Source organism: Camelus ferus, chromosome 28, assembly GCF_009834535.1.
Source record: "Camelus ferus isolate YT-003-E chromosome 28, BCGSAC_Cfer_1.0, whole genome shotgun sequence".
In the NCBI taxonomy this organism is placed as follows: domain Eukaryota; kingdom Metazoa; phylum Chordata; class Mammalia; order Artiodactyla; family Camelidae; genus Camelus; species Camelus ferus.
Genome location: NC_045723.1, coordinates 3,681,300 through 3,706,832, shown reverse-complemented (window position 1 = coordinate 3,706,832; position 25,533 = coordinate 3,681,300). Strand labels below are relative to the sequence as shown.

Sequence of the window (25,533 nt, the reverse complement as noted above, 5' to 3'; positions counted from 1 at the left end):
CGCCTCTGCTGACGTCTTATTTGAGGAGCCGCACGGCGCGCTGCCGCGTTAGAACTGTGGGCTGGTCGCGGTCTCCCGAACGCCCGACCAGCGCCCAGGCGCCCGCTGACCTTGGCCCTGAGACCGCGAGTTCTAGCCCGACAGCACAGGGCTCCAGGTAGGTTAGGTTTGGGCCAAACGGCGGGGCGCGTCGGGGCTCAGCCTCCCTCCGGGCCTCCCGCTGAGGGCAGGACCAGACGGACCGGGCGGGCGGGCCGGCCCTCCTGAGCACCCACTGATGCAGGGCACGGAGCTGGGCGTACAGGGAAACTGGACCGGCACAGGGACCCAGGCAAGTGGATGGGAGGGACGCGGTCCCAGGTGCAAACCCTTGTCTCTCAGGCTTGCGAAGCCTGCGCCTTTGCTGGCCTCATGTCCCTGCCTCTCTGCTTAAGGACCTTTTTCTGGAGTTGGTTTGAGCTCGGGGTCTGCGGCACAGTGGTTTCCGCAGAAGCGACGGGACCACGTTCTAACTGGTATCTTGGCAAGTGACACCTCCTCAAGCCTCAGTGGCCCTTCTGTAAAATGAGGCGCTCTGCCTGAGGGGGTTGCTGTAGGGCGGAATGAGAACCTGCAAGTGCCTGTCCTGTGGGAGGGACAGTCAATGAGGCCTGTAGTTATCTCGGAGAGCAGGTGACCAGCCTTATCCCTGAGGCAGTAGCTAGCAGGAGATCAAGTTTCCCGAAGCAAAGCTGATGGTACACCAGGTGCCCCTGGCCCTCTAGAATATCGCCTGTTGGAGGTTCCTATTTCTTGTCACAACCTCTGGGCTAAAGTATCCCACTGCCAACAACCTTAGGATACTTTAGCCCAAAGAACTTAAGTGTCACCTGTATTTGGATTCAAGTTCCAGCGCTTTCCTCTCCTTGGGAACTTGGGCAAATCCCTTAATTAACCTCTCTGAGTAGTTTTTTCATCTGTAAAATGGGACTAACAGTCCCTATCTTCCGCAGCTGTCAGGAGAGTTAAATCAGACATTGTAAGTAAAGCGCTTCAAGTAAGTTCCAGCATTCAGTGGGAGCAGTTACAGCAAGGTAATAATCTTAGTGTGTGGAGTATCCGAGCGCGTGCACGTTAGCTTGAACAGCCCCTGGTATGGTTGGTGCTTGTGTAAGACAGGAGGGTAGGAGGTTCAAAGCACCTGGTTTTCTGGCTAAACTAATTTGTCAGCACAATGATTAGATCATTGACTTGAATCTGATGAGTCTTTAACTGAAGAAGGCAGATTGAATTATCAGGGTGAGAACCAGGAGTCTGGGATTACCTGCACTCACCTGAGCATAAACGGCTGCTTTTAAAAGCAAGGAACTATACAGGAGAGGGACTCTTGGAATGGAGACCAGACTTAGAAACAAAAGAAGAGAATGGGGTTTGTCTGAGTGGAGCCTAGAACTCAAAACAACACCTGAGCCTCGTTCATACTTTCTGAGTGATTTGAGGAATGAAGGCACAGTCACTCCTTCCGAGGTTGATAATCACCAAGCTTTCCCAAGTAGTGAAAAGTCAAGCCCCTGCTTCTGGCATTTGTTCATTCAGCAGAGTAGCTGAGAGCCTTCTGTGTGCCAGGTGCAGTGTTGGGCATTGTGGCTCAGCAGTGAGAGACGGTTGTGGCCCCAGAACTCAGGACACAGCCCAGTGATGCCTGTCAGGCCCAGACCCTGCCCTTTGTCTGCAGCCTCTCTCCTTAAGCCGCCCTACTACAGGAGCAACTAAATAATTACTGCCTAGAAAGGCAGGCGGTGCTGCTCCTAAAGACTGGGACAGCCTGGTGGGGGTTCTGGCTTGATCATGTGAACAGCAGGAAGCATTTTAAGTAGGAAGGTTACAGGATCAAGTTGGCATTTAAAAATTTTGCATCTGTGAAGCCAGTTTCGCCTCTGGCCACTTGCTCATGCTGGGCTCCACTCGTTCTTTTTTCCCCACCGTGGGGGTGCTTGGGATTGACCCCAGGACCTCTTGCACGCTAAGCACTCAGTCTGGCCCTGAGCTGCTTCCCTCCCTTAGGCCCTCCTCTTAACTAATTCCTAGTTCTGCTTACTTTAGCCGAGGCCAGCTCAGCTTAGCATCACTTCCTCAAGAAACTAGACAGAGGCAGAGCCCTTGATCTCCAGAGCAGTAGCCCCAATTGCTGACCCTACTTACAGCGTCAGTTGTTAACATCAGTGTCTCAGGCAGGCAGGATGACAGGGCTGAGTGTGTCTGACCTGCATTGTTTGCCCAGTGTCTCAGTGGTGCCAGGTACAGCCTAAGCTTTCAGAAAGCACTGATCAAAGGGAGACTGGAATCCCTGGGACCTAGCTTAGTGGCTGGCGTGAAGTAGTTGCTTCTCTAGAAATGCTTCATTACATACACTGAGCGAAAAATCACCTTATAAAGTATACGGAGTTGAGAAGGAGAAGCCGGGCTGGGCTAACAAGATAACTCATAAATCTAAGTGTAACAGGTGTCGGTTTACGGATCGAAGTTCTGCTGGGCTAACTTGTAAATCGAAGTTAATAAGTGTCGGTTTGCTGATTCCCTGTCTTTTTTTTTTTTTTGCTAACCAGCTGGATTTTCAAACAGACATATCTGGCCTTGAAATGTTGGCTTGCTGCCTTCCTGCCTCTACTTTTGTGATAATGATGCTGCTAAAGCTGTTCCATGCCTATTGGCCGAATACCCCAAGCTTGTAATTAACCCTATAAAATCTCATGCACATGTCTTGGAGGTGCTCAGAGCTTCGGAGCAGAAGCCCCTCTGAGCCTGCTGGCGTAATAAATCTGAGTACTCCAACCCTCTGAATGGTGCTTGTTTCTTGCTGGCCTGTCATTTCCGTAACAGAGTGAAATAACATAAATCTGGACCACTTCCCGTGTGGTGTGCCAGGAATGGCTGATGGGGTGAAAGGACTTGAGCTGTAGCTCGAGGAACTTGGGGTATCCTGGTGACAGTTTGGGGTTCCCTCTGTCCCCTGCGACCCAGTTTTTTCTTCATAGGCTCTGATGCTGGCCTCTGGTAGAAGACGCTTGCTCACGGCTCTGCTGCAGGCTCAGAGGTGGCCCTTTCAACCCTCCAGGGACATGAGACTGGTGCAGTTCCAGGCACCCCACCTGACGGGCCCGCATCTGGGCTTGGAGTCAGGGAATGGCGGGGGGGTCATCAACCTCAACGCCTTTGACCCCACGCTGCCCAAGACAATGGTGGAGTTCCTGGAGCAGGGGGAGGCAGCTCTCTCAGTGGCAGGAAGGTAAGTCAGCAGGGAGCATTGCCCTGCAGCAGCTGCCCTGTTCCCTCCCCGCTCCTCCCATCCACATCCCTGCCCTGGGAAACAGAACCAGCGGGTGGCTCTTTTGCCTGGGAGCTGGGTAACCCAGGCTTTCCTTTCTCACTTGTTCTCTTAGTGAAGAGCCCTAGGAATTTTACATAACATCATTCTCAGTTTCCCGAGGGGGAAACTGAGGCCCAGGGAGGATGATTGACTGTTCCCAAGGCCACACATTTGGTGGTAGAGCCAGAATTCTACTTTGTCACACTGCCTTCCTGGGGGATTAAGTTCCTGCCTGCCTGAGGGGCTGGGACCTGGGGTCCTAAGAGGTATCTTGGGAGGCTGAGAGTGATTGGACTTGGCTCCTAGCGGAGAGAAGACTACAAAGAGGTTTCCTTAAAGATGGTTCTTGGGTTTGGCCTGGATTAGGTGGGGGCCTCCCAAAGCCAGGAGCCCTATGGAGTCTGGTCTAAAGGTATTGATGAACAATAAATTAAAAGTCACTCTGAGATGTCATTTTCATTAATTAAATTGGCAAAAATAACAGTTGTTTGACAGCACACAGTGTGGGTAACAGTATTTTCCCCCTACTTTCGTGTGCTCGCAAGATTAGAAACTATTTTCATGCCCCCATCAGAATTGGGCGTATCTCTACTGTGCAGGAACATGCAGCCACGTGAAAAAGAGGACGTTGTATACTGTTAGGAGAGATCTGTAAGGATCTCTAAAATACATATTTTTTAAAAGATGTATATAGTGTGCTATCATACGCATAAAAAAGACGGGAGAAGAGCTTACATAGAGTGGCTGGGAAGAGCTACGCAGGACGCAGGGGTGGAGCCGGGTGGCTGGGAGGTGGGGGAGAAGAGAGACTGCTCCATTATTCAATCCATTTGTGCTTTTGGAATTCTCTTACATGGACATGTATCACCTACTGGGGAAGGGAAGTCAGCGCTGGATTAATATAAGTAGTGCTCTGATATCAAAGGACAATAGCTGGGCTTGATTTTCACACTGACTCTGATAGTTGATCTAGAAAATATATTTTAAAAAGCAAAACTTGTAGCTGCTGCAGAATCTCCCCAGCGTACCCCCAGGATTGCTGGCCTGCTCCCCGCCAGCCCCTCTCTCCTGCTCTGATCTCTGCAGAGCCCTGGCTGCCCAACTGCCGGTCCTCCCACGCTCGGAGGTGACCTTCCTGGCCCCAGTCACACGGCCAGACAAGGTGGTGTGCGTGGGCATGAACTACGTGGACCACTGCAAAGAGCAGAACGTGCCTGTGCCCAAGGAGCCCATCATCTTCAGCAAGTTTGCCAGCTCCGTCGTGGGGCCCTATGATGAGGTGGTCCTCCCGCCTGAGAGCCAGGTTGGTGCCTCCCCACTGTCCCCCCAGGTTGCTGCGGGCCCTCACGCAGGTGCTCAGCGTCCAGCCTAAAGGAGCCACCTGTTCAGTAGTGTATTAAATAGAAACTCCAGGGGGTTATACAGTAATAAGATTGGACTCAGGAAAAGAAAGATAGTAGTTTCTATCTTCTTGATTACAAAAGTAAAATACCTGCATTATAGAAAGTTAATAAAATACAGATAAACATAAAGAAATAAAAAGTCACCCGCGGCTCCACTGCCCAGGGCTTGCAACATTACTGGTCTGCTGTAAATCATCTCAGTGTTTTTCCAGTCCTGTTTCTGTTTATACTGTACGTATGACTACCATGTACTTAAGTCTCCACCAAGAACATTTCTCATGCCATTAAATATTCTCTTCCGACACGTTTTAGGTTACTGCTTGGTTTTCTGTTGTATCAATGGCCATAATTTCTTCATTTGTTCTCATATTGCTAGATAGGTTATTTCCAGTTTTTAGCATTTACAAATAATGTTGCAGTGAACATCCTTATAGAGAAGAACTTGCCCACCCATGGATATATGATTATTTCCTTTGAATAAACTCTTAGAATTTGAATGTCTTTGTCAAAATGTAGACAGGGTTTCAAAACTTTTGAGAAATCAGCCAAAGTGACCTTCGAAAAGTTACAAAAGCACTTTACATCTCCACCACCTTACTAACACTGGTTAGTTTTTCTTTCAAATTTTTGATTTAGAAATATTTTGGAAATTATAGGAAAGTTGAAAAATAAGGCAGTGACTACCCACAGACTGTTCTCCTAGATTTCACTGTTAACCTTTTGTCATATTTGCTTCCTCTCTCCTCCTCCCTCTCCCTCCCCCACCTCTCTCTCTGTCTTTGTCTCTGTCTCCCCTCCGCCCTCCCCCTACTCCCCCATTCCCCCCCCCACCTTTCTGTCTCTGTTTCTCTGTCTCTCTCCCTCATCCCCTCTTCCTCGCGCCCTCTTTTCCCACATGCACACACACATTTTTTGGAGGGGGTACTGGGAAGAACATTTGAAAGTAAGTTACGGACGTTAAGACAGTTCACTCATGGGAACTTCAACATGCATCTCCTAAGAATAAGGACAGTGACACCATTATCACAACTAAGAAAATTTACGTGAATAATACCTGATATATAGTCTAGTTGGGAATATTCCCAGTTGCCCCCAAAGATGACTTTTAATTTGGGTACTGTTTGTTTTTTGTTAGGCCAGGATCAGTCAAGGTCACACCTTGTGTTTGGTTATGTCTCTTTTGTGCCTTTAATTAGACTTTGCCATATAGTGTCTGTTGAAACAGTTCGGCTTTGCCATTGTCGTGTGAAAGCAGCGTGGCTGATAGTGAATGAATGAACGTGGCTGTGTTCCAGGAAAGCTTTGTTTACAGAAACGGACAGCAAGCAAGGACTCTGTCTGTGAACCAAAGTTTGCTGACCCCTGACCTCAAGCAATGGCCCTACCCCCTTTGTATCTTTTATGACAGACATTTTGAGGAAGCCAGGCAAGCTGTCCCCTAGTATGACCTACACTCTGGGTTAGTGTGGTTGGTTCCTCATGATTAGATTCAGGTTAAACGTTTTTGTCGAGTTCTACACAGGTGTCTTAGGCTGGTCGGCTGCTATAACAAAATACTGTAGAATAGATGGCCTATCAGTTAGACGTTTAGTTCTTACAGTTCTGAAGGCTGGAAAGTCCAAGATCAAGGCGCCAGCAGGTTTGGTGCCTGGTGAGGGCCTGCTTCCTGGTCCATAGACGACTGTCTCTTTGCTGTGTTCTCACATGGGAGAAGGGAACTCTCTGGAATCTCTTCATTTTTATTTTTAAAATTTTTTATTTTTTTTAAACAATGGATGCCTGAGTATCAACCCAGGCCAAATTAAATCTGAATTTCTTAGGGTGAGGACTGGGAGTCCTAATTTCTTTTTACTTATTTATTTTTTATTTTACTTTTAATGGAGGTACTGGGGATTGAACCCGGCATAGGATCTCTTTTTATAAGGGCACTAATCCTCTTCCTGGGGGCTCTGCCCTTACGACCTGATCACCTCTCAAAGACCGCACCTCCTAATACCATCACACTGAGGGGTGAGTTTCACTATATGAATTTGGGTTGGGAGCAGGGAAGGCAAACCTTCAGTCTGTAGCAGTAGCTGTGTACTTGTATTGTGTCCCATTGGGAGGCTCGTAAAGCTTGATCACTTAGTTTACAATGATGTTCACGAGATCTCTCCGTTGTAAAGATATGTTTACTGTGGTAATTAATAGGCAATCTGTACAGTAGTAATTTGAGACCATGTGACTATCCTTACCTGAATCCATTATTACACTAAGGGTTAGAAAAAGATGATTTTTCTGCTGTGCCTTCTACTCTTACTAGCTGGCATTCTGTGAAGAAAAGTTGCCTCCCTCTTTTTTTTTATAAACCCTTGTTCTTTTGATTATTACTGTGAATTCCTCATTTTAAATTTTATCCAGTATGTTATAATCTGTCATCACATTCTTTTTGATACTCAGAGGGTCTCAATTTGGCCAGTGGCGGGGCTTCAAGTTGGCTCTGATCCGCATCACTTTCTGAGCACTTCCTTGCTATGGCCAGGCTGTTCCAGGCTCACCTTGTACTCTGTCTCAGTCTTGGAATTAGCCTTTTCCCCAAGGAACCCAGTTTTTTTCTGTGTTTCTGGCTGTTGCTGTTGGGGCAGCCAGTTTGAAAGGCTAAATTGTATCTGTTCTCTGCTGCTGCTTGGCTGACTAGAAAGGACTGAGCATGTTTTCCTTTTTTGTGGTCATGTGTATGTGTTTCTTTTTGTGAACTGCTTTTTCACGCCTTTGGCCCACATTTGTTTTGGCATGTTGATCTTTTTCTTGTTATTTAAGTGAGTTAGTGCATCAGAGTACTTAGAATAGAGCCTGGCACACAGTAGGGTTAGCTATTGTTACTCGGTATTCATCCTTTTTTGGAAGTATCAAGAGTGACTCCTAAACTCCCTCCCCCAGGCCGATGTTGCTCTGCTGCAGTCACAGGGAGAGCGCTGCCTGTCACTGCCCAGAGTTTATGGGTCAGCATGTGGCACCGCCCTTGCTCTTCCCTCTGGCTCATGGACCCGCAGATGTGGGCCGGCAGCCAACCCCCAGTGTTAAGAGGCCCTGGCCCCGGGGCGCAGTGTGTAGCCCCTCAGCACAAGGACGGGGCTCCGAGCCAGGCAGCTCACCGCTTGTTTCCCGCTCTGCAGGAGGTGGACTGGGAGGTGGAGCTGGCCGTGGTCATTGGAAAGAAAGGCAAGCACATTAAGGTGAGGTGGAGGGGTGGTGCCAGCTGTCCTTGGCACTGGGAAGTGGTTGGCACCTACCTGGTCCTGACGCTGCCTTGCCCCTGCCCACGACCTCTGGCCACTAACGTGGGATCAAGGCTTTGAGATCCTTTGTTGTAAAGGTTGGTGTCAATCTAATCTCCAGTCTGGCCACATCCCCTGCCCCCATAGGCCACAGATGCCATGGCCCACGTGGCTGGCTTCACTGTGGCACATGACGTGAGTGCTCGTGACTGGCAAATGAGACGCAATGGAAAGCAGTGGCTGCTGGGAAAAACCTTTGACACCTTCTGCCCCCTGGGCCCTGCCTTGGTGACCAAGGACAGTGTAGCAGGTAGGTCTTTGAGAGCCCACTTGTGCTTCCTCTTGCTCTTAGATACATCAGTGAAGAAAAAGCAGCTTTACAGGAAGCAGGAGCGAGGGGTGTGGCTCAGTGTGGGCTCCCCTGCCATCCGCAGCTGCCTTTTTGTTAATTCCTTCTATTAGAGCAAATCTCTCAGCCTGGGCCACGAATTCCCCAGTGGGCCTCCTTCCCTGTCCCTCCCCCTACAGAGGACCACATCGCAGAGGTGAATCTGCATGCGCAAAGTGAACTGCAGAGATCAGTGCCGTGCTGTGTGGGTCAGGCTTCCTCTAGCAGCCACCATCTAGGAGAATCTCTAAGTTGGAAGGAAGCAGTGCTAGCCTTTGAGCATCACAGAGAGTGGCTGTCACAGAGGCCCCTGCATCTTCTGCAGTAGGGATATGTGTGGCATAACCAGGCGGTGGCTACAAGCAGCCTGGGCACAGTGGAGCTGGGAAGTCAGTGGTTGAGAGGACAGAGCACAGCCATCTGGGCGGGGCCCTGTCCACGCGGTTTACTCTCGCACCACCCCTTGCAGTCAGTCATCAGTAAAGTTAAGTTGTGTTCCCAGGGGTGTGTTTGTGACTGTGTAAAACACACAAAAGTGAAGATAAAAGTGCTGGTTACCCAGGACACTGACGTGTAAGGCATCAGGTGCTAGAGTCCCCCCTGTCCTTCCTCGATGCCAAGTCATTTTATATGTGTGCTGTTGTCGGCCACTGCTGCGGCTGAACATCCGTTTTTTTTAAGGCAAAACCCAGGCATTTTTCTCTCCCCCTTGAGAGTCTGGAACATCCCCTCCTTGACACACCCAGGTGACCACGAGGCAGGTGCTCTGCTAGGTGGTAGATCCACAGGGAGGCCCGAGTCCACCCAGAAAGTTCCAGGGTAGGGAGTGCCCTGTGCTTTCATCTTCTGGTTGATTATCAGAAGCGGTTGCAGGAAAGAAGGGAGAAACCCAAAGTGTTGTTTCTGTATTTCAGATCCACACAATTTAAAGATTTGCTGCCGAGTGAATGGGGAGGTGGTCCAGAGTAGCAACACCAACCAGATGGTGTTTAAGACAGAAGAGCTGATAGCCTGGATCTCCCAGTAAGTGGGACGGAGCCCCACCCCAAACACCCACCTGGAGGCCAAACCGAGCCCTCCATGCCTGGTTGTGGCCACCTCAGCCCCTTGTCTCACCGGGCCCTTTTGCCCTAGGTTCGTCACTCTTTACCCAGGGGACATCATCCTGACTGGGACCCCCCCAGGAGTTGGAGTATTCAGGAAACCTCCTGTCTTTCTCAAGGTAGGTTGGCTAAAGGAGGAAAGGAAGAAGGACCCAGAAGGCCTGGCAGGGTTGGCCCAGACTTGAGATCCACGCCTGTGTATGTGTAGATGTGTGTGTGTGCGCACGCGTGCCGGACCAAAGGACTGACAGCCTCGCGGCCCACGCTGTTGCAGAAGGGCGATGAAGTCCAGTGTGAGATTGAAGAGCTAGGCGTCATCATCAACAAGGTGGTGTGATGGCTCCTGCTGCAGGCCCTGGACTTCAGACGAGGTGGCGGCATCCGTCCCACTGAGCCCAGCACAGGGAGAGGCCCGTGCCAGCCCTCTCAAGGCCCCTCTTCCAGGTGAGGGAGAGATGGCCCTCTCCTCAATAAACTACTCTTTGTCTTCCTTTAGGGTTTGTTTTAAGGCGTGATAGGGCATTCTCACTCAGTGGGGAGGGAGAGAGCAGATAAAAACAAACACATCCCAAAAAGACACTGCTGAGCTTGGGAAAAGAGGACTCATCCAGTCCTCTCATTTACTGCACCAAAGGATGGAGAAAGCAAGTGAGGGCAAAGGACCATCAGACTGTAAAAAGATTTTATAGCCCAGCTCAGGGTCTACAGCTCCGCGCCGTCTTCTGGCTCCGGGGCGCGGCTGTATTCTGGGGCTGAGCAGTCTGAGCACGGCTCCTCCCCACAGCTCTAGCTACAGATGAACTGCCGGATGAACTGTTCCAGCTTTTCCTGATTGTCCCGGCTGGCAAAGGTAGAGGACAGGTGGAGCACAGGGCCCGCGGGGCTGGGTGTCTGCCGCAGCACCTGGGCCACAGAGAAGGGCTCTGAGCGCTCACCACGGGGGCTGCGCACCCCCCCCCCCCCCGCCGGAAGCCTGCAGTGAGCCCTGTGGGCCCTCGCACCGTGGTGTCTGGGCACAAACGCTGCCTCTCAAACCGCCCCCAGGGCCCCACCTGAGAGCAGGATGAGTCAGCAGTTTGGGAGACCAAGAGGGGCAGGAAAACCATTCTATCTTCTCCAACTACTGTTGCCACACCTGTTCTTGGGAGACCCTGGGTACTAGGGTGGGCACAGCTGGGCTTCCTTGAGCAGCTCTATCATGGTGTGTGTGGGGGTGGGGGCAAGGGGACAAAAAGATGGTGAGACTGGTCCCTCTTACCCCCAAGTCTCTGAAGGTCCAGATAGCACTGATGGCAAGATTTAGGTCTGCACACTCTGGAGGAAAGAGAAGCGAAGGCTACAAGGCAGGGTGGGAGGGCAGACGCCTCTCTCCCGCTTGTTTAAAGAAGGAGCAGCCCGAGGACAGGGCTAAGGCCAGACCCAGAGGCCTCTGCATTCTGTAGCCCTCCTTCGTGGAATGGACTTTCATTGCCCAGTAGGGGGCAGCAGCCACCAGCAAACCTTCCCTGCCTCCCAGGGCCTGGGCTGGCTGCTTGGGACTCACCGAAGAACCCTTCCTCCTGGGCAGTGGCCTGTAAGAACTGGAACAGCTGCTCCACGTAGCCCGACTCTGCAGGAGAGAGGAGTCCAAGAGCCAGGGCTGCACACAGGCGAAGCCCCTACCCTGAGCCCTCTGCCTCCCCCTGAGGCTGGGCCTCACCAGTATCCGGCAGCTGTCCCTCGTGGAGGAAGGTGGCAGCCTGAGCAAAAGCCTTGAGTGGCGGGCTGAGCAGGCGGCAGAGGAAGAGGAAGAAGTCTGGGCAGCGTGACTGTTGACTGAGCTGGAGGAAGACAGGCCAGGGTAAGAGCAGCTCCCACTGCCTCCCTCCCCTGGTGGCTTCTCCCAACGTACCCTGAAGTACCGGCCCTCAGCTTCCTCAAAGTCATCACTGTCACTATCAGTGAAGTCCCCGCTTGGTTTCCACAGCAGTTTTGCACTCAAATGCTGCCGCCCTGTGTCACAGGCTGGCCGGGAGCCTGGGGTCTGGGGGAGCCATTGGTCCCTGTCAGGCCAGCCAAGGTTCAGCCCTGAGCTCCCCCAGACCGGGTACATGCTGGCCAGGCCTGTGGAGGTGAAACCAGCAAAAGCAGACCTAGGGAGCCCAAGAGGATACCCCAGGCCACTCAAGACCATGACACCTGCCAAGCCAACTTGCAGGGCAGAAGCGAGCACTCACCCTCAAGGGCCATGGCTCACCACCCTCAAGAAATGTGGTAAGCAGGGCTGTGCAGAGACCCTTGGTGCATCTGTCCAGTCCGGTCAGGATAACTATACGTGGGCCCAGGGCAGATGGGGTCTGCCAAACCCAAAGGCAGAGGGTGGCAGAGGAGGAGCCCAGGCAGCTGTCACGCAGGGTGGGAGGCTGAAAGAGGCCAGGCCCCAGGCAGGGGCTTGGTCTCCAGCTGCCCTTCCTACCTCTTCAGCAACTAGGAGCCCACACTGGATGAGACGGTCCAGCACCTCCTGACAGTAGCAGTAGGAAGACTGGCAGGGCTGGGGAGAAAGGCATCCATGTGGCCTCAGGAGAGCCAGGCGCTGGGCAGGGGCCTGGCCAGAGGCGAGGCCAGACCAGATCTACTGGACACCATAGGGTCAGTGCTCAGGCAAGCACGGGCCCCTCCTACACCCAAGAAGGGGAGGCCTAGGACTGAGCTGGGTTGGCGGGAGAGGCCTGACCTGCAGCAGCAGCAGGTCCTGCGGCAGCAAGTGCAACAGGAGCAGGATCTGGCGGTACAGCTCCTTCTGGCTCAGCAGCTCGATGCCTTGCAGCTCGCAGGGCCCCTCAGGCGGCACCCTGCCCGCCAGCAGCCCCCGCACAGCACAGGCTGGGGGAGGAGGGGGCCAGTGGTCAGGAAGAGAAGCCATTCCCCTCACCCCTACACACATCCCACCCACCCCAAGCCCTGGGGACTCACCACCCACAGCCTCGCTCAGGAAGGCAGGCAGCAGCCCAGCGCTCAGGCGGGCCAGGTGCATGAGGCCTGGGCCGGGCCGAGGAACCACCAGCAAGTCCCCCTGATGGACGCGCATCAGGGCCACGTGCGCCCGCAGCAGGCTTAGCGTGTGCTGCACCAGGCACCGCAGCTGCCCTGAGAAGCCCACGTCAAAGCCACGCAGCAGCGTCTCCTCTGTCAGCCAGGAGAACTCCCCCAGGAGCTGTGACAGGAGCACGCCCTGGGTGGGCAGTGAGGGGCTGAGCGGGAGGGCCGCACCTCCTCCCCAGCCCCCACCGCACCGTGCCCTACCTTCCGGTGCTTGAACAGCAGCAGCGTCGCCATGATGGCCGTGCTCATCACCGCCGAGCTCGCCACACAGGCTGGGGCCGGGGGTGGGGGATGCTGGTCAGGGGCCAAGGCCCAGCAGCCTGGGCCCTCCGTCACCAAGCAGGTCTTTCCAGCCAAGGGCATACCTCCCCAGCAGCCCCTCAGACACCCCCCCAACTCCACCCCTGGGAAAGGGAGAACAGGCTTGGTCCTTGGGCCCCACCCTCCCCAGTGGAGAACTGGCATTTATCAAGTATATGTTGAGAGCCAAGCTGGGAGCTCAGGGTCCTTCCCTGCCTCTTGTAGGCCTACTAGCCACCAACCCCACAGCCTCTGCCATGGAAGGGACACTTTAAGATGGTAGTAAAGCTGTTAAGAGCCCCCTGTGTGCCAGGTGCTGTGTTAAGTCCCTTACATACATTATTCTATTCAGCTGTGGTCACCTCAGTGCAGTGATGCGCCTGGGCCTGGGCTGGGTGGCCACCTGTGTGCACACTCTCAGCAGCTCCATCACATTCCCCCTGGCTGCCCCACTCCTTAGGGGCAGGGCAAGGTTCCACCCCTCTTCATATGTCCCAAGTGGGCCACACAGGAAGGGGGCAGGAATGGAGGGCCCTGACGACTGGCCAACTCTGAGAGCCTCCCCCAAAGGCCAGACCGAGCTCCACTCACCATTCAGGACGTGGAGGCTCAGCATCCTGACCAGGAGCTGGTCCTCTTCCTTGAGAGCCAGAAGGGGCCCAGTTACTGGGGTCCACTCCTGCTCTTTCTCAGTGTCTGGGACAAGGGTACTGGGATAGAGACACAGATCACAGGACAAAGGGACTGAGCATGAAAACAGCATGGGGAAGCCCAAAGCTTTCTCAAAGGTGAACGTGTTTCCCCATCCCTGAAAAAGGTGGCTCATGTAACCCAAGTCCTTTCCAGGCCTGTGCGCCATAACCCACACTCAGATGACAGGCAGGGAGGCGTGCCTGGCACTGTTCTGGGTGACCCAAGGTTGCTTGGTGAGGGAAGGCTAGAACTGGTGATGTCTGTGGTTATGGGAGGATTGGGTCCCAGCTTACAAGGTGGGGCCTGAGGGCTGCCTGCCTTGCCCCCCGAGATCCACACAACTCCCCTGCCCCTACCATTGGCCCAGCACGATCGGCTGCAGCAGCTGCTCCAGGGTCTGCCTGCTGCCCCAGCAGCTTCTGGCGTTGATGGTGTATTCCTGCCCAGGACAAGGCTCTCAGGTGGCCTGCCCTGGCCCACCAGAAAACCTGCACACAGCCTATCTGAGGTAGGCAAGGCTATCCCTGCAGTGGCTTTGAGGGCCAGGCTGCCAGAAGCCCCAGGACAGACCCCAGGGACTCCCAGCCTTGCCAAATAGGGTCCACACCTGCAGGGAGAAGGGCTGGGCCAGATGTACACGGATGCAGACCCGGTGGCTGCAGCCCCAGCCTCGCAGGCTCCGAAGAACAGCCAGAGCTCCTGTCCACAGCCCCAGAGGGGGCAAGGCCTGCATGGGGGAAGGGGCTGAGTGGGCCAGCTTGCCTGGGGCCGGCATGCTTGCTGCTCAGCTGTATCTTGGGCCTGAACTGGTACATAACCATGGCCTCTCCAAGCTTATTTTTTCATCTGTGGAACAGGAGAAATCCCTCCCTAGCAGGGTCTTTTGAGAAGGAAATGAGAGAGGCTGTAACAGCCTTGGCAGGTGCCACAGGAGGATGACTGTAGGGGTAAACTTCCTTTGCACTCCCTGCTTAACCCCAGCCCTGAAGGGGACTCAGCCTCAGGACACAATATTGTGCCTCCTCTCTGTAGATGGTGTCCGCCTGGGGTCTCCAAGGGCAGGAGGGTCTCACGTGGTATGTGTCACGGGGTGCATCTGGAACCCGGTCATAGGTGACGGCCACTGGCACCAGCATAGCATCTGGGACGATGCCCACCTGGACTGCCTGCACCACCAGTCCCAGCCAGGTCTGGCCCAGGGCTGACAGCCGAGACCCCTGAGTCCCAGGGGGCTCCTCCAGGAAGATGAGCAGGGGCTGCCCGCTGAGCAGCAGCTGCTCCAAAGCCTGGAACAGGGTTGGGGGAGACAAGTGTCAAGGCCAGAATAGCAACAGGCCCCCGTACCCTGGCCCCACATACACCACTGGGGGCACAGCACTCACCGCCTGGACCACAGCCCTTGCAAGAACACCCTCAGAGCTGTCCAGGGAGAGGTTGGCCTCTGAGGGCAGGAAAAGTCCCCCAAGCTTCTTCAGCAGAGCCCTGTGGGCCACAAGGAAGATGAGGAAAGGGGCTTAGGAGATGGGACCAAGCAGGAGGCTAGTGAGGGCCTTGGCCCACTCACGGCCAGCCTGGGTCCTGCTTGAATACCCTGAGGCCAGGCATGGCCCTAGGGCCCACAGCTGACCCACCATCTGAGCCCCACAGGCTGGGCTGGCAGAAAGTTGGGAGCAGAGGGGCCAGGAAGAGGGTTTCTGGGGAGCTGCTGTCAGCAACACCCCCTTACATCCCCACACATCCTTGCCCCAGCCTGGGGTCCTCTCCCCTGTATGTCTTAAGGACACAGACTTTTACCTGAGGATGGGGGAGCAGGCGCGGGGGTCCCAAGCCACACGGAGCACACCCAGGCCCTGGGAGAGCAGCACAAAGGGCAGCAGGATCCCATCCAGGAGTGACTTGTGGGTAGAGAGGAGGACGAGCGGCGAGCCCTGCTCCAGGGAGAGCCAGAGAGGTGCCGAACAGCGCCCGCCCCCCGCCCTGAAGATGCAGGGAGCTGAAGCCCAGCACCCCCACACCCAGGGCCACCCCAGAGGGAGAGGGTTCAGCTGAGCAGTTCTTCCTCTGAGCACATTTCCCAAAAGCAGAGGAGCTTTGTCAACAACTTTTAAGGTAATGCACTGGCGTAATGGTTGTTAAGACCATGATGAAAAGCCGTTAGAGAAAGCCCCATGGGAGCAGGACCGTGAGACACGAAGAGAAGGTCGTCAAAGAGCAGTGGATTTTTCCCACCAGCTGATGGGGCTGGTCCCCACTGAGGGGTTGGTCTAGCCTCGGCTCCTCCGTCCCCAGTATCCCATCCCCATCCAGATGGAGGGCAGGCCTTACCGCCTGGGCGGCCTTGTGGACCATCTTCATCTGGCCCTTGTGCAGCTGCACGTTCAGGAAGAGGCAGTTCAGAAACCGCAGCATTGCCCAGCTGAAGAGCCTGGAGAGTGATACCCAGTCTGAGGTATGGCGGGCCCAGCCCGCAAGGCAGCCCATGGCATCCCAGAGGGCCATCCAGCACTTCTCTACGGCGGGCGCTATTACTGTCCCCACTTTACAGAAGAGGAAAGTGAGGCTCAGAGAGGCTACAGATGCTGCTGGATAGAAGTAGGGGTGCTGGGACTGGAAGGCGGGCCTGACACCACAGCCCACACCGGCAAGGTGCTGATGCTCTTCCAAGAAGACCTCATGGGACAACTGCCTCATATCAGCCTCAGAGCATCTCCCTGCCTCCATTTACCCCAAAGGAGACTGGAGAACCAAGACCTTCTCCAGACATAACCTGGCCTGGTTTTTGCAAACTGCTAGGAAGGGTGAACTAAAAAGGGAGGAATTAAGTGATACAACAAGAAAAAGGGATAACTGAAGAGGCAGAGTCTCTGGGGAGGGGTTGTCCAAAGGCCCAACACACGGACTGGCTTTAAATGAGGACAGAAGCGCAGATGCAGGTAGCATGCAGATGTGGTGGACACACAGCATGTCCTCATCCGATGGCTTCTATTTCTCCATGAAGCATGGGGCAGGGGGGAGGGGGGAGGAAATCGGTTGACAGTGGTAAGTCAGAGAAGGAGCAGTCTGGATTGGAGCCTTGGAGAGTGCTGGGTGCCCCTCTGAGAATCACACTTACAGAGGAGACAGGTCCACCCAGTGTTTTTTCCTCTAGTGACATTTGCTGCTTGAGTACAGAGACAGAAAGTAGCTGGGTTCAAACACAACCAAGTTGTGCCCTAGTGACTCCTTCACAAGGGCATTTTTGTCACAAGGAGCCTTGGAATAGAAGCTAGGCCAGGAGGGCAGGAAACACAAGAGGGGAGGCTGACAGCTGGCATAAAGGTGGTCCAGTCAAGGGACTGGAAGTTGCAACAAAGCCAAAGAACTGTCACCTGGAGGGCTGGTCATAGATCACCAACAATCTCTACTTCCTGTCCTTGCTCAGTTGACCACAGCTGAACCCGACGTGTGTAGCCCTGCGTGCTCTTTCCCTCAATGACTCATTCATCCCCTGGTTTAAGCATCATGTATGTGCTAAAGCTCTGCAAATGTATGTTCCTGGCCCCGACCTCCCTTCTGAGCTCCAGACTTACATACATAAGCAGCTCCTGCCTCGGTGCCTCCACCAGCATGTCATGTTTCTAAAACTCTGTGTGTCCAAAACATCTTTTGCGGCCAAACTCACTCCTCCCCAAGCCTGCCCCCTCCCCTCCCCAGGTGCTTAGACAGAAACCCGACTCTTCTGTAATCTCCTCCTTTTCCCCTCACAGCTCCCACCTCAACCCCAATCCATCAGTGAGTCCTGTTAGTTTCATAATTGGTCGCTCCATCCATTTTCCCAACCTCTACCGTCACCCCATCATCACATCTCCCCTGGACTAACAAAACAGCCTCTCAGATGACCTATTCTCTACTCTTGACCTCAATTAATTTTGTCATTCTCTGCTTAAAACCTTTCCATTGGTTCTCATTGCACTTAGGAATCAAATCCAAACTTCTTGTATGACCCTGAGTATCTGGTCCCTTCTACCTCTCAATTTTGTCTCCCACAACTCTCCCCGTCACTTGCCAGCTTCCAACCACATCAGCTTCTTGAGCAAACCCGGCCCTTTCCTGCAGCCACAGCTCATGCTATTCCCTCTGGTAGGAAATGCTTCCCCCACATCCAACCCTCACCTCCCCAAGGCTGGCTCCTTTCCCCCTTTTGTCCTTGGCTTACAGGTCTCTTCCTCCCCTGCTGTTACTCTCAGCATTAGCCCTTGTTCTGTCCTTCCTGCAGGCATGTGTATCTCTCTTCACTCTCACCTGTGCATCCCTCCATTTCCCCAGAAGAGTGCCCTGAATCTAAGAGGAGCTCAGACTTGTACCAGATAAATGCAGGAGGGAGCAGGTGGTAACAAAAGGATGAATGAGGAAGGGAGCATGAGGGCCTATAAGATGGGGGAACCTGTCACCTCATCTCTCTTCCTCTCTCCATAGGAACCTGACCTGGGGGAGGTGGAAGGATGGAGAGGTTACTGGAATCTAGGCCACAATCAGGGGTTCTTGGGCTGACCCCCAAGATCTCACTCCCAGGACAGTTACATACTTGGGCTGGAATCTGGGGGCGGCTTAGATCAAACCTCCTGCCCCATACCTGACTGATCCCATCAAGGAGCCAGCTGTCTTCAAAAGGTCTAGATCAGTGTCTCCCTCAGGCTATGTGGTAAACACACCATCCAGCTCCCCAAGAGATAAGTCCAGTCTTTCCCCAAGCCCAGCCAATGCCCTCTCCAGAAAGGCAGAAGCCCCAGCCTAGAGTGCCCCTCACCACAGAGTTACCTGAGCAGGAAAGGGCGGGGTGGGGCCTGGATGTGGCCCAAGATGCGCTGTACATCTTTCTTCACAAGGCTGGGCACCTGGCCTTCCCCAGCCCCTCCGGGGGCCCTCCCTGAGATGACATTCTGCACCCTGTTGTGTCGCGGGGAGTGGTGTCAGGCTGGAGCAGGCCTAAGGTCACCTCCCTCAGCCCCATAGCATCCCCAGGGTACAGCCTCCAGTCTTCACTTTCCGTCTTTGAGGGGCCCCAGGCCAAGCTAACATTCTACAAACCAACCCTTTCAACCAGCCCTGCCTAGAGCTTTTGTCATCCCTTCAAGGATCCCAGAAGTACCCAGACCCCAGTCCCTGCCTTCTTACCCAGTGCTTTCCATGATCTTCTGTGGGGCATCCTGGCAGGGGGGTATGTGCTGCTCCAGTGACCACAAGAAACAGCAGAACCTCCGGACCAGCCAGCCCCGAAACCTGGGCACAGCCCCCAGAGCAGGGGGCAGATCTCTGAGAGCCCACTCCCGACTAGGGCCCACAGAGGACATTCCATCAGGAAGGGATCACACCCCAGTCCCACGGCCTGGGAACACCCGAGCTTGGCTTATCATGGAGCAGGAAGAGGAAGCACCTGCTAGTCTGTGGCCTATTCCTACCCCTCTCTCCACTGAGTAGGGTATAGGTTCAGGGCCTGACACAGTGGACAATCCATCAATGCTCACAGAAGGAACAGCAGGAAAGCTCCAACCCTGTCTGTCCCCGCCTGTGGGTTTGGAGCAGAGGGGAGGGCCCTTCTTTTTCACTGAAGGAAGAAAATGACACCACAAAGCAGGGCCCCAGCAACCCGGCACCCAAAGGCCCGGCCCTCCACCCTGCCCCACCCCCAACTCTGACTACCTGGTGTTCTCCTCCTTCACCAGGATCACACTGCAGAAGCCTAGGTCCATTATGCTTCTGTGGAAGAGGGACTCCTGCCCAAGAGGGGCAGGGACAGCATGTCCTTGGGGGTCCTTTGCAAACCAGCAAAGGAAAGCCCCTGCTCTGTCTTCTGTGGTCTTTGCCTGAAGGACTATCGAGTCTACCAGAAGACAGGATTATAGCACAGCATTTCCCAAAAGATGTTTGACTCCAAATCCTGAAGCTTGCTCAAGAAAGAGGGTTTCATGGTCAAACTGGAAGGGCTGCATTCTCTATAGACTCACCCTCTTGGACAGTAGCATATTAAAGTCTGAGAAATTCTCTCATCAACAGCAGAGAACACGCTGAATCCCCAACAGAACCCAGGGTCCCATCAGCACCAGCACATGACATGGAGGTACAGAGGTCTTCAAGCATGTGCTGAGTGCTGGGTGACTCTGAGTGAGCAATGTCCTCAAAACTGAACAACAGGACTCATGCAAGCATGTCAGATCCCAGCCCTCGGGCCACACCCTACCTCCTCTCAGGCCCCCTCTGTACTTCCCCATCCAACTCTCCCAGGCCTGGGAGCCAGGAGCCAGGAGCCAGGAGCCAGCCCCTGGCCAACAACCAAACAGTACTCAAAGTGGGGCCTGGCCCTACCATTACTCACCCAGCTCTTAGGGGTACAGGTCTGGCAGCAGCGACCCACAAAAGGGCGGTATTTCCCCAGGAATGGGGTGACAGCCTCCAGCTTCATCCTAAAGCCGGAGGACCACAGGCTTGTCTGGAAAAAGACCACAGGCTTGTCTGGAAAAGGGCCACAGGGAGAGATGACAGGACTCAAAGTACTTGGCAGAGGGAGGGAGGCTCCAGGAGTGAGGGGGCACAGGGCAAGAAGGGAGGCAGAGGATGTTCTGGGAATAGGAACAGCTACACCACCTCCTGACCATTCTGGCTGCTCCTCTGCTGGGTCTGGAGTTGGGCTTCCAACATGGTGTCCACGGGGGTCTGTAAGACCTGGGAACCAGCCACCTCCACCTCTCTCTCCAGAGGAAGCTGACCTGGGAAGAGGAAGAAGGATGGAGGAGGTACTGGAGTATTGACCACAACCAGGGGTTCCTGGAGCGACCCCCATAACCCCTACCCCAGAACAGACAGACAATACCTAGGTTAGCAGTGGTGAGAACCAGGGCAGGAATCTGGGGGCTGGCTCAGATCAAAGCCCTCTCCCCCGACACTGGACTGGCCCCACCACGGTGCCAACTGTCCTCAAATGTATCACAGTGTCCAGATCAGGGCTTCCTCAGGCTAACATTAGGGGAATCAGTTGTCTCACCATCAACATCCACCCTGCCATCTGCCATCTCAGCACAGATGGGGGCTGTATTTGAAAACTCAGACCCTTTCTGTGAGCAAACAAGGCTGGATTGGCAGGAAGAAGGCATAAGACTGCCAAAGAGGAACAGGATCATCATCACAAGGCTACCAGTCCTGCTCAGCTATTCTTCCCCTCTGCACCAGGAGACAGACATTTATCCACTCAATCATTACAGGAATGTGGGCCTAGGGTACTAGGTGGGGGACAGCTGGGTGGTCAGAACACAGAAAAATGCCACACAGATCTGTTCCCAAGGAATAGTCTTCTGGTTGCGGATAAGACAGACCACAACCTCTCCTCTTACACAGCACTCTCCACAGGCGATCCCACTTGGTGCCTCCCAGCCTCCTCCTTCCTACCACAATATCCCCCTGAACTAACAAACAACTATCTTCCATAAAACAGCACTGAACCCTCCTGACCCAGAAACTGAGCCCTAAAAACCCTTTTACCCTGATTTCTCACCATTTCCCGGATGGGTAGGCTGATCCAATTAGTTATATTACCCCTGCCCCCACTACACAGTGCACACACCTACCTGGGAGGGCCTTCTCCTTCCCCACCATCGCCCGACCCCACCTCACCCCTGTCAAATTCTGCCCACGGCTCTAAGTCCATGACACTTCTGCATCATCCTCTGGGCTTTTCCTCTCTTTCTTGGTTCCCTCAGCCCAAGTTTACTGGGCAAGAAGCCTCCTCCAGGGCTGAGATTTCATTTTCTGGCATCATCTATAAGTATCCTGAGGGCAAGGGCTGCACTGATTCATCTCTCTGCCCTGCCCAGAGGAGGGACCCAAGAAATGCTAGAGACTGACTGTAACGTCCTCTCCCAGAATTCCTCTAGGTCTCTCCTCCTCTCCCCAGTTAGCACAGTTTAGAACCAGGAGGCCAAGCGGTAACAGGATCACAATTCCCCAGTGCACAGCTCTGGTACACTCATCCCAAATACATTTCCTACTTTGAAAATATTCTCACAGCCCAGTTCAGATACTTGGTACACGGAGTCCCCAAGCCCAGGCTGCAATTTGAGGAGTCCTGCTTGCTTTGCAAGGAGGATGTCTGCTCCCCAGCCTCAGACCACCTCACTCTCAAACCTAACCCCCACTAGATCCGTGCTAACCCTAAAAGGGCAGAGTAAAAGACAAGGGGTAACTCCCACTCACCAACTAAGTCAACACTCAGCTCACACAATCTAGAGGTCAGTTCTGGCATATATCTTTCTAGCACTCAGACCCCCCCAAATGGAGATCTCAGTATGCAGCTCCTGCCTGGACACCCCCTTCCCCCAGGACACCTGCAGCAGAGGTGGCAAACCGGCCACCTGAGGGCCAAACGCAGTTCACTTAACCCATTTTCTTTGGCCATGCAATATTCTAAAACTTGACGAATTAACCTCAACATTCAAAACTACAGAGATTGTTACATAAAAAACCAGGGTGTCCAGCGGCGACTTGGCATCTCTGGCATGTACCCCACAGGGCCTTGGCTGTCTGGAGCCCGACACCACTGTCCCCATTTCCCTTTCGCCCTCCAGTTTGACGCCACATCAGTCACACTTGATGCCCGGTCCCGGGGCACATCTGAGTTTGGGGCCCTTGAACAAGGAAGGGACCACATTCAAACCCGTTCCCTTGTCTGGGATGTCCCTACAAAGAACCACAACTTAAACATGACCTCTTCACCCCTGGGCCGGCACGGGGGGGGGGGGGTGCTCAGAACTTGGGTCCCTCCCAGACCGACGATGCGCGTTCCCTGACCTGTCTGAAGACGCAAGGAAGGGTGCCTGCCGCAGCTGGCTCTGGGTCTAGAGTGACAGGAGGCCGAGGACCATGCAAAGTGGTAGTCTCTGAGGGGCTGCCCCTCAGGCATGGACCCCACAGAAGGGCTCATCCGCGCGGAAAGCCCTACAGGGCCAGCGCTCTGTCCCTCCTTCACCAACCCCCAAAAAGGTCCTCCAGGCCGGTGCTCAAAGCAGGAAAGCCCCTAGGCGGTCCTGGGCCTGGTCCGACCCGGCCCAGCTCGGGAGTGACCCCCATACCCCAACCCTGGCCAAGTGAATCTCACCTCACACCTGCCCGCCAACTCCCGCCAAAGCAGCAGCCGGGGAGGAGGCCGGAAGGCGCGGGCTGGTGGCTTCTGCGTGCTGTCTAAAAGGCAGCGCTGAGAGCCAATTGGAGCGCGCGCTGGGCCTGAAGCCCCACCCCCACGGCGCCCTGCCCCGCCTCGTGCTGAGCCAAACGCTGCGTGGCCACGAGATTCTCGCGGGGGGCGGGGCTGCGTGTGTGGGCGTGGCGGGCCGTGGGGTGGGGCGCGAGGTGGGCGGTGATGCATCGTTGAGTCCCTGGCGGTGTGCTTGGTCCTGCTCGCCTTCCCAAGCAGGACCTGCAGGTGCGTGGGGACCCCTGGAGACGTCTGCGAGACCGGGGTACTCGAAGGACGAGGACACGTGGGCAAACAGATTCTAATGAAGGCAGTTCCCAGGGTGCCACCAAGCTGGAGTTCAAGCTCTAGCAAATCCCAAGTTGGGGACACTTCGAAAAGATAGAGAATCACCGGAAGCCAGTTTGGAATCATGAAAAACAAGTGAGGCCTCCTCAGTGTCATTTCCTTTGTTCATTAGAACCCTAGACCACGGCCAGGGATGTGCTGCAGTCACCAGGTGCCTGAGTTTCAGCTGGCCCTATGACCAGTGTGTTTATTCCTGCGGCTTTTTGATTAATAACCGACTCCTGTCTCGGCCTTTAGGTGAAGGAAAACTGTGTAGGTTCATTCATCTTTTGATTGTTCCCAGCACACAGCCGGGGACCAAGAAGTAGTAGGCAAGCCGTAGAGAATAAATGAAGGAGGGGATGGTTGCGCTTTGTTCCTGCACTGCCCCTCCCACTCCACCGTGTAATGACAGCCAGACAATGCCACAGTTTCAGAACTGCATGAGCAAAGCCACATCCAAGCCTGGCTGGGTTCACACTCCTCCCTCCTCTCCAGCCAGCTCTAGTGTGACTGCCCCCACCCTCCCCTCCAGGGTGTAACCTTCTTTGTGCCACTTTGTGCCTATCTACCCAGGCCGTATGTTTCTGTCCACTCACTTAAACTCAAGTTGCAATGTCCTTTTAGCATTCTCAGAATCCATTTTGTCCCCCACCTTACCCTTCTTTTATATCAGGGTACACTTGAGCTTCTGAACCGAAAAAGAAAAACAGCAACAAAAAAACCCCCAAAATCAAAACCACCTTTAATTAAATTAGAAGTTGTACGTTGCCTCCTAGGAGTACAGATTTGCATTTACCTGACGCCCCTTTGTTCTGGGAAGACCATCTGAATAGACAGCTGAGTTTCCCAGTTGTCAGTTAGCCCCCACCATTCCTTCTTAGGGAGATTTAATGCTCAGAAGTTGCCTAAGACAGATGCTTCAGACCTGAAAGTCACATGGCTTGTGACCACAGAGACCAGGTCTGTCATCTAGCAGAGTTTCTGTCCTCAGTCGTGTTGTTTCTTTGGAAGATACGTGTTTTGTTTTTGTTGTTTGCTACAATTTGGATGTTTAAAAAGAAGCGTGACTCTCAGACCTGGATTTTAGTTGGGTGTACCGAGAATTCATTGTTCTCTTCACGTAGTGCGCAGAAAACACGGAGCTGTCATTCCACAAGACCTGCAGGCCAGCTCCCATGCAGACTGACTGGCTGACCTGACCACGGGAGAAACAGAGAAACTCACTGGACTTTGGGAGCCTCTCTCTGGGCTCAAGCCAGACTGCATCACTCAGAATGTCCTGACTGAGGACACGTAACTGAGTCCCTGGGCCCAGAGGAACAAAGGCCCTCCCTGTGGTTGGAATTCAGTGTTCTCCTTTGCTGCTGTACATCATCTGGAAAAGAAGACAGGCTGGCATTCATCTGGGCAGAGGGGCTCTGGCCACTCTCTCCAGGGCTCACCAGGCGGTGTTCTCTCTGCTACCCAACTTGGCTGAGAATGGAGGGAGTGGTGCTGAGGAACATTCCAGGCCCACTTTTCCTTCCCTCTTGGGGATTTCCTCTCTAGCATTGATTTATCAAACTACCCAGTGCTGGGTGGGCACAAAGTGGGAGTGTAGACACTCCCCAAGGAGTCATCTCATGCTCTTGGGGGTGGGGGTTGGCCCAATATATGACGATATCAGTTCCCCCAAATTAATCTATAACTTCACTGTAATCTCAATAAAAATTTCAGCTATGTACACTTACTCTGAAACATGTGAGAAGAAATAAAGGTCTGCGGATGCCTAAGTAAAATGAGGGTGGGCAGGCAACTTGCATACTACAATGACAATGTCTTAAAAACAAACAAAAAACCAATATGGTTTTAGTGAAAGAATAGACAAGCCATTGGGACAGCGTGGAGAGTTCAGAGTTGGACCCTGGTTATAAGGGAGCTTAATATGTGATAAATGGTGCATCACAAGCCTGTGGGGAAAGAGTTGTTGTTCTCATTGGGAAAACTCTGACTCACTTTACAGAGAAAAATGATATTATCCCATGCAAGGTGGATGCTCAGATAGTGGATTAAAGAATCAATGTGAACAGCCAAATTATAACATCGATAGGAAAAATATGAAGCAGAACATCTTTGAGACCCAGAGGGAGGAAAAGATTTCTTAGACAAAATATCAAAGCACAATCCATAAAGAAAAAATAAAAGGAGGGGGACTTGATATTATGCTGAAATTAAAAATATCTGTTCCAAATGACACACAACAAAATGAGAGAAGATATGTGCAAAGTCTAAAATTAAGATTAGTAGAGTCTCAATTAATAAAGAACTACTCCAAATTAACAAGAAATAAATGGATAAAGGATATGGGCAGGCAGTTTTTGGAAGAGGAAATCCTAAAGCCAAGAAACATATGAGGAGATGGCAAAAATC

At 53.5% G+C, this 25,533-nt stretch overlaps 2 protein-coding genes across 13 annotated transcripts; one reads left to right on the top strand and one right to left on the bottom strand.

The window, feature by feature from the left end:
- FAHD2A (fumarylacetoacetate hydrolase domain containing 2A) lies at positions 1–9,992 on the top strand. Of its 4 annotated transcripts, XM_032469524.1 has the most exons (9): positions 6–157; positions 993–1,073; positions 3,015–3,265; positions 4,433–4,649; positions 7,905–7,964; positions 8,154–8,316; positions 9,309–9,417; positions 9,529–9,616; positions 9,706–9,992. In XM_032469524.1, the coding sequence occupies exons 3-9, from the start codon at positions 3,021–3,023 to the stop codon at positions 9,832–9,834; spliced, it is 1,011 nt and encodes a 336-aa protein (XP_032325415.1). In that variant the 5' UTR covers positions 6–157; positions 993–1,073; positions 3,015–3,020; the 3' UTR covers positions 9,835–9,992. The 4 variants fall into 4 exon arrangements, with proteins under 4 accessions (XP_006177693.1, XP_014408687.2, XP_032325415.1 ...); XM_006177631.2 differs by lacking the exon at positions 993–1,073 and having other exon boundaries at positions 1–157; positions 9,772–9,992; XM_014553201.2 differs by lacking the exon at positions 993–1,073 and having other exon boundaries at positions 1–157.
- A 93-nt stretch (positions 9,993–10,085) lies between these two features.
- On the bottom strand, positions 10,086–23,278 carry GPAT2 (glycerol-3-phosphate acyltransferase 2, mitochondrial). Of its 9 annotated transcripts, none has more exons than XM_032469516.1 (22): positions 22,699–23,268; positions 20,204–20,317; positions 19,927–20,040; positions 19,254–19,327; positions 18,729–18,833; positions 18,372–18,500; positions 15,900–15,999; positions 15,369–15,502; positions 14,957–15,056; positions 14,648–14,860; positions 14,182–14,301; positions 13,931–14,013; positions 13,473–13,591; positions 12,783–12,853; positions 12,453–12,693; positions 12,214–12,362; positions 11,953–12,111; positions 11,389–11,520; positions 11,197–11,317; positions 11,041–11,106; positions 10,756–10,811; positions 10,086–10,400 (listed from the first exon to the last, which is right to left on the bottom strand). In XM_032469516.1, the coding sequence occupies exons 1-22, from the start codon at positions 23,236–23,238 to the stop codon at positions 10,284–10,286; spliced, it is 3,057 nt and encodes a 1,018-aa protein (XP_032325407.1). In that variant the 5' UTR covers positions 23,239–23,268; the 3' UTR covers positions 10,086–10,283. The 9 variants fall into 9 exon arrangements, with proteins under 9 accessions (XP_032325407.1, XP_032325406.1, XP_032325408.1 ...); XM_032469515.1 differs by having other exon boundaries at positions 12,453–12,711; positions 22,699–23,267; XM_032469517.1 differs by having other exon boundaries at positions 11,953–12,030; positions 12,453–12,711; positions 22,699–23,265.
- Between the last annotated feature and the right edge of the window lie 2,255 nt (positions 23,279–25,533).